A 12319-nucleotide genomic window follows, 5' to 3' on the forward strand; every position below is an offset into this window, starting at 1 on the left:
TTTTGTCTTTGGAAACTTACCAAGTTAGAGAGAGCCACTTTGTCTTTGGAAACTTACCAAGTTAGAGAGAGACACTTTGTCTTTGGAAACTTACCAAGTTAGAGAGAGCCACTTTGTCTTTGGAAACTTACCAAGTTAGAGAGAGACACTTTGTCTTAGGAAACTTACCAAGTTAGAGAGAGACACTTTGTCTTTGGAAACTTACCAAGTTAGAGAGAGCCACTTTGTCTTTGGAAACTTACCATGTTAGAGAGAGCCACTTTGTCTTTGGAAACTTACCAAGCTAGAGAGAGACACTTTGTCTTTGGAAACTTACCAAGTTAGAGAAAGCCACTTTGTCTTAGGAAACTTACCAAGTTAGAGAGAGACACTTTGTCTTTGGAAACTTACCAAGTTAGAGAGAGACACTTTGTCTTTGGAAACTTACCAAGCTAGAGAGAGCCACTTTGTCTTTGGAAACTTACCATGTTAGAGAGAGACACTTTGTCTTTGGAAACTTACCAAGCTAGAGAGAGCCACTTTGTCTTAGGAAACTCACCAAGTTAGAGAGAGCCACTTTGTCTTTGGGAACTTACCATGTAATAGAGAGACACTTTGTCTTTGGAAACTTACCATGTTAGAAACAGCAACTCTGTCTTTGGAAACTTACCAAGTTAGAGAGAGCCACTCTGTCTTTGGAAACTTACCATGTTAGAGAGAGCCACTCTGTCTTTGGAAACTTACCAAGTTAGAGTGAGCCACCTCTGTCTTAGGAAACTTACCAAGTTAGAGAGAGCCATTTTGTCTTAGGAAACTTACCAAGTTAGAGAGAGCCACTTTGTCTTTGGAAACTTACCAAGTTAGAGAGAGCCACTTTGTCTTTGGAAACTTACCAAGTTAGAGAGAGCCACTTTGTCTTTGGAAACTTACCAAGTTAGAGAGAGCCACTTTGTCTTTGGAAACTTACCAAGTTAGAGAGAGCCACTTTGTCTTAGGAAACTTACCAAGTTAGAGAGAGCCACTTTGTCTTTGGAAACTTACCAAGTTAGAGAGAGCCACTTTGTCTTTGGAAACTTACCAAGTTAGAGAGAGCCACTTTGTCTTTGGAAACTTACCAAGTTAGAGAGAGCCACTTTGTCTTTGGAAACTTACCAAGTAAGAGAAAGCCACTTTGTCTTTGGAGAACTTCCAATGTTAGAGAGAGACACTTTGTCTTTGGAAACTTACCATGTAATAGAGCCACTTTGGGAACTAAGCATGTCAGAGAGAGCAAGTCTGTCTTTGGGAACTTATAATGTTAGAGAGAGCAAGTCTGTCTTTGGGAACTTACAATGTTAGAGAGAGCAAGTCTGTCTTTGGAAACTTACAATGTTAGAGAGAGCAAGTCTGTCTTTGAGAACTTACCATGTTAGAGAGAGCCACTCTGTCTTTTGGAACCACCAGGGTGACATCAAATGTTGCTTTCACAGCAGGTTCGTCCCAGCAGGGGAAGGCACGCCGGGCGTCTGTGGCCTATGCACAACAAATACTTCAAAGTACAATACAATATAAATCTTTGTAACAAAACATTTGCATTTTGTTTTAACCGAAAATTCAGTTAATATTGTTTAAAAGTAGCTGCATGGTTCAGGAGTTATGACCTCTTAAGGCACTGCAGTGATCTGGACCCAGTTTCATCCATATTCCTTAAATTAATTAAAAAAAAATCCTAACTTAAAATTAATATCATATGGAAAACTTTAAGTTTAGGAATTTCCTTAAGATCCACTGATGAAACTTGGGCCCTATCATGATATTTGACCTTTTTGTTAAGAAGGGTCATGCTGTAGCCAAATACAGACATGTCTCAGGGCTCTGTGTAGAGAAGGACTAACCTCAAACTGTGTGACTGCTCCAATCCTCTCCTCCCCATCAGAGCTTGTGTACTTGCTGCGATAGAACCCCTTCATTTTATCATTCAGCTCACCACTGAATGATACAGATAAGGTTCCATTTCCAGACTAGAGAACACAAAAAAACAGCTCAACTATCTATGATTTAGGTTCCATTGCCAGGCTAGAGGACACCAAAAAAACAGCTAAACCACCAATGATTTCCACACTTCTCGTAAATTTGTGAAGTCATGCATGTGGTGTTTTAAATTAAAATTGAGGGTAAACGTTTAATGCCTCCTAGCTATTAAAAAGTAAACAAAGCATTAATTGTTGATTCAAACCAAATCTTGTAAAATATCAGATTTTGATTAACAAATAGATGAAATATTAGATTGTGTATTTCATTGGTATCTGTACACCCAATGCAGTGATAATATTCTTGTTACCTTTTCAATTACCAGGTCATGATTTTACATTTAGATATAAAAAAGATTAATTCTTCACAAAGAAAAATAAATAATACAATCAACACATTTGCAGACTTATACTAATAGACCTCTCTATCTACGGGCTTCTTCCGGCAGTAAACTGTGCAACCCTGAGTCTGGATTTTGTCTGAAGAAAGCTTTCACTGGCAGAAAGGTCAGACTTTGATTTGTTATCAATAATATGTAAATATTTTAAGTAACAATTGAAAAATTGTACCCATTGTTTACAAATTTTACTCCTACTTTCATAAAACATCACTCTTGTTTAAATTCCAAATTAATGTCAAGGGCAAAAACACTGTTTTCATTCATTGACAACCTTAAGTTTATACACATGATTGTTTGCTGTACAAACTTGAATTTAATATGGAATTAAATTGATTTCATACCTTAATTTCTGAAGGGAATGAGAATGTAACTGTTTCATCTTCTTTCTTATAAGAAATTTCTCCTTTGATTTTGTCAGATCCTGAAATAAACAAGAATGATTATATAGCTTCAGCTCAAGTTCAAGAACTTAAACCTTTCACATGAACAAGAATTACACGAAATTATGTGTGGCCTGTCCCACTTTGTCAATTCATCAAGCATTTTACATGAGCAATCAATGATATATTTGAAGAGACAAATGAATTTCATTGATTTTATTCTAAGTCCTGAAATTTGTGGTTTTTACCCAAAAAATTCAAAAATTGTAGAAATGCTAGTAAAGAGTGTAATGCATTCAGCTTTACATTCTGTGATACACCTTTAACCCCAATTTGGTTGCTCTAGCTTTTAGTTTGCAAGAGCTAAATGCAAAACCTTAACATTGTTACAGTTGATGCAAAATCCCCCGTCGGAAAAGCAACATCTATGTGCCGCCTTTCCAACATCTGTTATAGACGACACAGTGATAAGGATACTACATGTACTGTTAAGTAATCACTTTTATTTTGATGGTACATTACTGTAATGTAGTTGACTTCAATACCTTTTTTCAGAATGATAAATTAACATAGCTTATTCAGAGTTTTGGATTGTATTTATTACTACGTATTTAACATCAAGAACCTACCATCTGCTTGATAACTTGCTTCCTTCACATCAATATCACAACAATTCAGGGTAATGGATGTCAATGAGTTCTTTACCTGTAAAATTTTTCAAAAAAATGTAAAATATTCACATAAGAATTGTATAAATGAATAGTAGTACATATGTATTTTTTGTCTGTTTGGTTTATTGCTCCATCAGGACACAACAGCCAGGGTGATTTTAAGGTGTGTCCATAACTGCTGGTGGCTAATGAAAAATATTACAGGCGGCCCATCAGATGCCTATGTAATTTTGCCCAAAAACACACAACCAGGAAAGTACATAATTTGAATATTCTGGTGATCTTGGCTTCCTCATAACCACTGACCCACCTGGGGAAGAGAACTAAATTTCATGGATTTCAACTCAGGTTGCATGAGTCTGAGGTTCTGTGCACTGATCATGAATTAGCTTGCTCCCTTGAATGTGTATTGATAAAACATTCTAAACATTCTTCAAATTCCTTGATTCATTTGCACTTTTTAAGCAATTTATAGGTGACTTGAGGTCGGCTCAAGTCAATGGGAATTTTGGTCATGTGATATGTTATAACTTATTGTCAAGTCAAGGACAATTGGCCTATAGCTAGAGTCTGGCTCCACTGACAGCTCAGAAAATCATCTTAAGAAGTTGACACCTTCATGTGTATGCCAATGGATATTTCTAAGTTGAGTTATGTAAAATTTACGTTAACATAATGTTAATGCCAAAATGACCTCATTGTACAAGTGCCTTTGATTCACGATTACTATTATCATCAAATAAAATAAGTATAATCTATATCACATGTTAATTCATATTGCCAATGTTTTGGAAGTATAACGTTTATTTTCTGTTGGAAAGATATATAGGGGATTGCAATTGGTTAACATTGATTAGCATCCGATGGGTAAATTATTGCACTCTTCTACATTCTTTAAGTTGGAGAAAATCGCGAATGTCCAACTTGCCTATTACACACCAATTGAGGCATAGATTTGTTACTGTAAATGACTTAGAATTTGCAAATACTTTATTTCACGAACTTACATCTTCAGACATATTTCCGAATACATGATTTTGCGAATGCTGATCCGAAAATGACTTTAAATGTCACAAATAATCAGCTACTAGACATCATCATCACCACCACCACCATCATCATCACAATAACAGCAACTTGTAGGTTACATAATCCTAGCTCACACCTATCTACACATACTGCAACTACAGTGTACTAAAAAAAATGCAGTCTTCACGACACAATTTTTCGAATCCACTAGATTTAACCAATATTTAACATTCTAAATTTTCTGATATATTCTTAAGAATATCAACTTATTTCAAATTAGACTACAAGTTGACTTCTTAACTTTTAAAATCTTCTTACAAAATTGTAAATGTACAAATGTACATGCTGTGATTTTATTTACCTGAGGCTGGCCATTACGCCTGCTCAGTAAAAATAGAAGCAATATAACATCTAGATGTGTATGTGAATTAAATTGAGCCAATTCATGGACATACATGTATTTATTTAATACGATCTTTGCAAAGTTTCCATACAAATTCCTGGTCTTTTACCTTTCCATGCAATTACCTGGTTTAATATCTTTGTAAAATTTCTTGGTTTAAGATCTTTGTACAATTTCTTGGTTTAAGATCTTTGTACAATTTCTTGGTTTAAGATCTTTGTACAATTTCTTGGTTTAAGATCTTTGTACAATTTCTATTCAATTTCCTGATTTACTATATCTTTGTACAATTTCCTGGTTTAAGATCTTTGTACAATTTCCTGGTTTAAGATCTTTGTACAATTTCCTGGTTCATGATCTTAGTACAATTTCTTGGTTTAAGATCTTTGTACAATTTCTTGGTTTAAGATCTTTGTACAATTTCTATTCAATTTCCTGATTTACTATATCTTTGTACAATTTCCTGGTTTAAGATCTTTGTACAATTTCTTGGTTTAAGATCTTTGTACAATTTCTAAATAATAATATTAAGACTAAAGAATGTGATGCCTCTTTATGTTTATCTTTGGAGAATTTTGTCAGTTGTTTTCAAGGTAACTAACAGACATTTTAAAGATAAGACATATTTTATTTAAGAGTCACACATTTTAGAAAAATAAAAGTACATCAATTAAATACATAATTCACTAAAATGTCCCCCAGCCTTATCAGACTAAGAGACACTATAAACATTTACATTTTCAATTCTAAAATCAGATATACATAAAAACCATTTAAATCGCCTTTCACAGGATGCATTAATTTATTAATCTGTTCTTATATTTTGAATTGTTATTATCACTCTATAGATCTAGACATACTGATAAGAGTGTTAAAATAGATATACTTGAAAATCACTCAAGTCAAATTTTGCATGAGATTATATTCATAATTTGAACGATACATATATATGAATCTATACATTGAAAATAACATTTGAATTTTAAACTACATTTAAATCTCTATCACTGATTCAAAATGTCTAAAAGATGACATGTTTTGAACAGGCCAGACTTGTTTGTGCAGTGTTAAAAAGGATTATGCTTCGTGGGGAGTTTACATGATTATACCAACTACTGAAATTACTGCATACTAACTACCTCTTACAATGGAAAACTGGTGTAATAAATCCTTAATTATTACTATAGAAATTCATGCAATAACCTCATACAGTAGTTGTCCCTGCGGTAACATCTTTGACAGTTTTCCTACTGATTATTATGTAATTCAATAAAATAAATATTTTGCATGTTATAAACTATGTTATTGCGAAGGTTCTAGCACCAGCATGCCAAATACAATTTCGAATCAACAGGAGCAGCAGACAGGACTATACCCAATCACTATTAGTAATTACCGGTAAATGGAAGCTTACCAACTAATAATGGGAAACACAGAACCATACCAGACTGTTTACACGGATGTTGGATCTCCCAGCTCCCGTATATTCAACTAATAATATATTATTGTGGGGAGTGGGAAAATGTCATTGTTTTTATGAACAAATATATCTATTCAGTAGCCCATTCTTCACATGCGAGATGTTGAAAATAAAAATTGTTTGAATTGGACACTTATTATTATTATCATATCCAAATATACATAGGTAGGCAGGGATGTGCAGCAGATGTCTATACATTTCATTATAAAAATCCATTATTTATTTTCAATTTCACATGTTCATTACTTTGACCTGTTGATTTATTTTATTATAAATTTCTATGCATTTAAATTTATATATATAATTACTTATTCATTTCATTTGCATACACTTATTACTAGATCAGAAATTTTGGTATATTTTTTTCTTGTTTTGTGTTTGATACATTGAGAAAATGGTATAAGTAGTCTATGGAGCAACAAAAGCCTGTGTAAACATTCCTAAATATCACACTAGCTATGTATATAGAGTGCAAACAGGTATATATTTCTGTTACTCTGAAAATTTCTTAACTTGTATTCATGAAAACTTGAGCGCGTATATGATTCTTGTAACATTGCAGTAAATTTTAAACACGCCTTCATGACCTTTGATGAAGACGAAAGTTGTACATATCGTTGAATCGCCAGTTCAACTGTCGCAAATATTAAAGACAATATGATGAAGAATAGCCTAGTTCAGCTGCACCCTCCATTTATACAATGTTTGATCTCCTTTGCCAAATAATTCTCCAGACCAAATTTCATCAAAATTCATACTGGCCTTCAAGACTAATAGGGATTTACCTCAATTTTCCCTATTGGGCCCCACCACTCCTGGCTCCAGGGGAGCCACACCACAGTTTATACGTATGATCTCCTTTGCCCAATAATGATCCAGTCCAAATTTCTTTTTTTTTTCTCATTTTTTTTATTTTTCAAGTTCACCAAACAATATTACATTCAAGTATTTAACCCGGAGGTCAAAGCAAAAGTGTAACTTCCACAGAGGTTACTAATGAGCATTATTATTGTTTATACAGGAATCCTGTGGTAAATAACAATTAATATATACAATTAAATTTGTATTTTAGAGCAATTCTTTATTATTGGACCTCACTTTTACTATATGGCATTTTGCCTTTTTTTGTTAGAAATAATATTTATTTATCTTGTAACTATTATTGTACAATATTAACATTCGTATTCCCACAGTATTCCTGTATTATACAATTGTGTAAACATTTCAATAGTACCATATGCCAATACAACAGTAACTTAATATATATAATGAAAACACTTTGTATAGCAAATGACCTTAACTACATCAAATTCTAAGTTGTGAAATCATGTAAAGTTGTTGTTATTTATTTACTGTTCTAGTTGAAGTGCTAGGTCTATATTTGACCATCGTCTCCTTACTAGTTCTACCTTTCGCCGAGAGTAATAAAATAGACTCTGAGTATCAACTTGCTTGTAATATCTGAGCACTGCTCTTACTCCTTCAACAGATGGAATAGTCTTATTGCATCTACAAGTATATATATACTTTTTATAAGCAAGATACAGAAATTTATATCTACAAGTATATATATACTTTTTATAAGCAAGATACAGAAATTTATATCTTCAAATTGAGGATCATTGTTGTTACTTAAAAGAACCGAAATACACGTCATTGGGAAGTTGATATTGGTTTTGGACAAGAAACCATTTTTTTTTTAAATTCCCACGGAACTTGAGAAAATTCACATTCCATGCAAAGATGCTCCAAAATTCATCAAAATCCATTCAGGAGTTCAGGACTAGTAGCAATTTAAAGGATTTACCTTACTTTCCTCTATTGAGCTCCACCCCTCCGGCCCAAGGGGAGCCACACCCTCCATTTATACAACATCAGATTTCCTTTGCCCAATTATGCTCCAGACCAAATTTTATGAAAATTCATTCATGCGTTCAGTACTAGAAGAGATTTAAAGGATTTACCTCAATTTCTCTTAATCGGCCCTGCCCCTCCCGCCCCAGTGGAGCCACACCCTCCGTTTATACAACGTTCAATCTTCTTTGCCCAATAATGTTTCAGACCAAATATATGGGTAAATAAGATATTCATTTACCCCCAAACACTCATTTAGTCCCAAATCGGTGTTCTATTCCATCCATATAGACCCTCGCTTTACGCTGGTCAAAATTTCACACTATTAACCTGCCATTTTGTAAGTGACAGTGCAACTACATGAAACCTTTTTTTTTAAACAAATGACACCAGTTTAATTTTATCAAGAAGCATTATGTCAATAAGAAGTTGTTGGATTTTTAAAAGGAAAATTATTGTTTCTTAGTTATAAAAAAAAACTGGAAAAAAATATTGCTCGCACGACCAGAGACATAAGGTAGCAGTGTACAGTAAAAATGCCAAATTCTGAAAAATATGGCACATGTTTTAGATATGTAAACATTGCCAGTTAACCTTACATATAACCTCTAATAAAGTATATATATTTGAAATCTGTACAACATTTGCAATTTTAATAGAGCTCTGAAGGATAAGTAAACTGATATTTTCTGTGATTTTTAGAGCTGGGAATACCATGGTAACAGCTTAAAAAATTCTCAAAAATTGCAAAATATTATATGATATTTCACCCAAAATGGCACAATTCTCTACACAATTTTTTTTCTGAAACCTATTTAAAATTAAATATCTCTATCCCAAAGACAGAATTAATCTTGTTTGGACATATGTTGTAAATTAAGTTTTCCCGCTATCTTACCTTTTCTGTGGGCTTCCATTTTGCGCTGTAGGCAAAACTAAATTTCCTGTGTAAACACACGTTCGGAAAATCCGGATATTTAAAATCCGGAACCAATTTATTGATTTTTGTTTTAATAAATGTGAAGCCTGTATGTACTACTTCATACTGAATATACCAATTATAGTGTACATTTATTTTTTCATTTTTTATGCATATCATAATACAGGAGTTATTTGCTTAACAAAAAAATTGCCCATGGCCAGGCTGTCTTACTGTGGTGTGCTACCATATACATCACTTTTTTAAATTCTAATTTTACTAAGAACCCCATGAATGTCTAGAATATGTTCCGACGAACAAAATGACATATCGGGTTACTGTGTATCTTTAATAGTCACCGAGTATTGCTGATTTCCCTGAGAGGTGTATTTTGACAACTTTTTCTCCCAACCCAGTAATAAGGGGAGGTAATTTTAAAGATGAAAACTCCCATAATTCTGTATATCTCTTGAATAAAGTTGTGTTTTGAGTTGAATGTGGTACTTAGAGTCTCTGTGCATGTAATCAAGCAAAAAATACTATACAACTATAAAATTTAGCCTTGTAATATGACGTCATAGTTACCATGACGTCATCAGTAACTATGATGTCATCAGTAACTATGACGTCATCATATGGTATCTATGACGTCATAAATACTCAATGGTGTCATAATAAATAACCAAATTCCTTTCCAAACCTCAGCTTAGCAACACATGCAATATTCTAACTGATAAATCATGACATGACATCCAAGATTTCAAAATGTCATGCCTATGACATTACAGTCATCTGTTTCCACCCCGGTAATTCAGATATGTACCAATGATCATATGAAAGTGTCCGCTGATCCCCTTTTATGCGGAAAATGCTATTTTTTCTGCTTTACCGAAGGAAATGACAATAATTGACAATATTGTATCAACCGTACACTTAATCAATTGAAATTACATGCTTACCATTGTATAAATAAACTGAAAATAATGGTTTCACCAAATATTTCAAAAAATAACACTTACTGTAATAGTTTCCATGGATACGGGGTAATAAATCAGGTAAAACAAACCAGAATTCAGTCTATATGGTTTGTTAGATACCCAATAAGTTATTTTGGGTTTGTTATAAAGCACAGAATATCTTTTCAATTTACACTGACTCATTAACATTATGCTTAATTAACCCACCCTTAAAATGGGTAGATATGCGAGTTACCTCCCTTGATTCCTCTAATATGACAAGCCAGATAATAAACAAGTTTTAGATTGTTTTTATGCATTTTTGAGCAATAATGAATTAAAATGAAGCTTAATCAAGCATAATTAAGCACAATTTCCAAAAAATAACATTTTTCAGCCCTTATAAGGTAGCAGTGTACAGTAAAAATGCCAAATTCTGAAAAATATGGCACATGTTTTAGATATGTAAACATTGCCAGTTAACCTTACATATAACCTCTAATAAAGTATATATATTTGAAATCTGTACAACATTTGCAATTTTAATAGAGCTCTGAAGGATAAGTAAACTGATATTTTCTGTGATTTTTAGAGCTGGGAATACCATGGTAACAGCTTAAAAAATTCTCAAAAATTGCAAAATATTATATGATATTTCACCCAAAATGGCACAATTCTCTACACAATTTTTTTTCTGAAACCTATTTAAAATTAAATATCTCTATCCCAAAGACAGAATTAATCTTGTTTGGACATATGTTGTAAATTAAGTTTTCCCGCTATCTTACCTTTTCTGTGGGCTTCCATTTTGCGCTGTAGGCAAAACTAAATTTCCTGTGTAAACACACGTTCGGAAAATCCGGATATTTAAAATCCGGAACCAATTTATTGATTTTTGTTTTAATAAATGTGAAGCCTGTATGAACTACTTCATACTGAATATACCAATTATAGTGTACATTTATTTTTTTCATTTTTTATGCATATCATAATACAGGAGTTATTTGCTTAACAAAAAAATTGCCCATGGCCAGGCTGTCTTACTGTGGTGTGCTACCTATATAGAGAGATTGACAGCTCTCTATTTGCCCCTATGTCTCCGTGGTGGCCCCTGACCTTCCTACAATCCTTTGCGGTCGCTTGGTTCAGCTTTCACCTGACGCCATATTGAAGAAAACTTGAAAACCAGACACATAATTATCAATAATTTCTATTTAAAGTCATCTCCCAGATCCAATGATGTGCTTTAATTTTATTAATATCACAGTGCAGAAGTGTCATGAATATGAAATGTATCACAATTTGCTGTCAAAGTGTTTGTATTTCGAGTATGAAAGTCAAGCACACCGTAGGGAAGATCGGCGGGAATCTCCAATTTTCGAAAAGTCCCTATAGGTTTTTCGAAAATACGGATTAATGACAACAATGTGCATGATAAACAAGACCATATCCCAAAAGTATGATAGTTTTTAGATAGTGAAGTAACTTTGTTAGTGCCCTTCATAAAATGATATGCTTTTTGTGTGCGTTTAAAATTGACGATGTTTTGGTCTGACGTAATGACAGATTAATAACAAAACTACGACATGTCGAATAGGACCCGATGGATTTTCGAAAATACGGATTAATGACAATGTGCATGATCAAGAAGACTATCCCATAAGTATGATAGTTTTTGGATAATGAAGTAACTTGTGTAGTGGCCTAAATAAAACGATGTGCTTCTTGTGTGCGTTTAAAATTGACGATGTTTTGGTCTGACATAATGGCGGCGTAATTACAAAACTAGGACATGTCGAATAGGACCTAATTGATTATCGAAAATACGGATAAATGACAACAGTGTGCATAATCATCAAGACTATATCCCATAGGTATGATAGTTTTTGGATAATAAAGTAACTTTTGTAGTGGCCTAAATAAAACGATGTGCTTTTTGTGTGTATTTAAAATTGACGATGTTTTGGTCTGGCGTAATGGCGGATTAACCAGAACATGTCGAATAAGTTTCGGTATATCGATACCGATTTACCTGTGCTCGCTTGTGTTTGATAGGGGACAAGGCGCTCTCGATAAGGGATATGCTTGACTAGTCACGAATAAAGGGAGCCACCACTTGTACGAGAAAATAGCGATGTTTCTTATCTCTCTACTATATGTCTCTGGCACGACATCTCTAAATGGAATTTCCGGAAAAGTTAATTTCACTGTCGTGCTCCCTTTTATTTGTCCAATGTT

The 12319-nt window shown here is 33.5% G+C and overlaps 1 protein-coding gene across 2 annotated transcripts in view; it reads right to left on the reverse strand.

Annotated features, from left to right (window-relative positions):
• Positions 1–12319, reverse strand: part of LOC117339115 (puromycin-sensitive aminopeptidase-like) — a 32079-nt gene that overhangs the window by 19208 nt on the left and 552 nt on the right. For both annotated transcript variants that reach the window (XM_033900521.1, XM_033900520.1), the window contains 4 exons: positions 3399–3474; positions 2731–2810; positions 1854–1979; positions 1384–1491 (listed from right to left, as the gene is read on the reverse strand). In XM_033900521.1, the coding sequence (XP_033756412.1) occupies positions 1384–1491; positions 1854–1979; positions 2731–2810; positions 3399–3474 (390 nt within the window). The remainder of the gene's footprint in view (positions 1–1383; positions 1492–1853; positions 1980–2730; positions 2811–3398; positions 3475–12319) is intronic.

This window comes from Pecten maximus, chromosome 12, assembly GCF_902652985.1.
Source record: "Pecten maximus chromosome 12, xPecMax1.1, whole genome shotgun sequence".
NCBI lineage: Eukaryota > Metazoa > Mollusca > Bivalvia > Pectinida > Pectinidae > Pecten > Pecten maximus.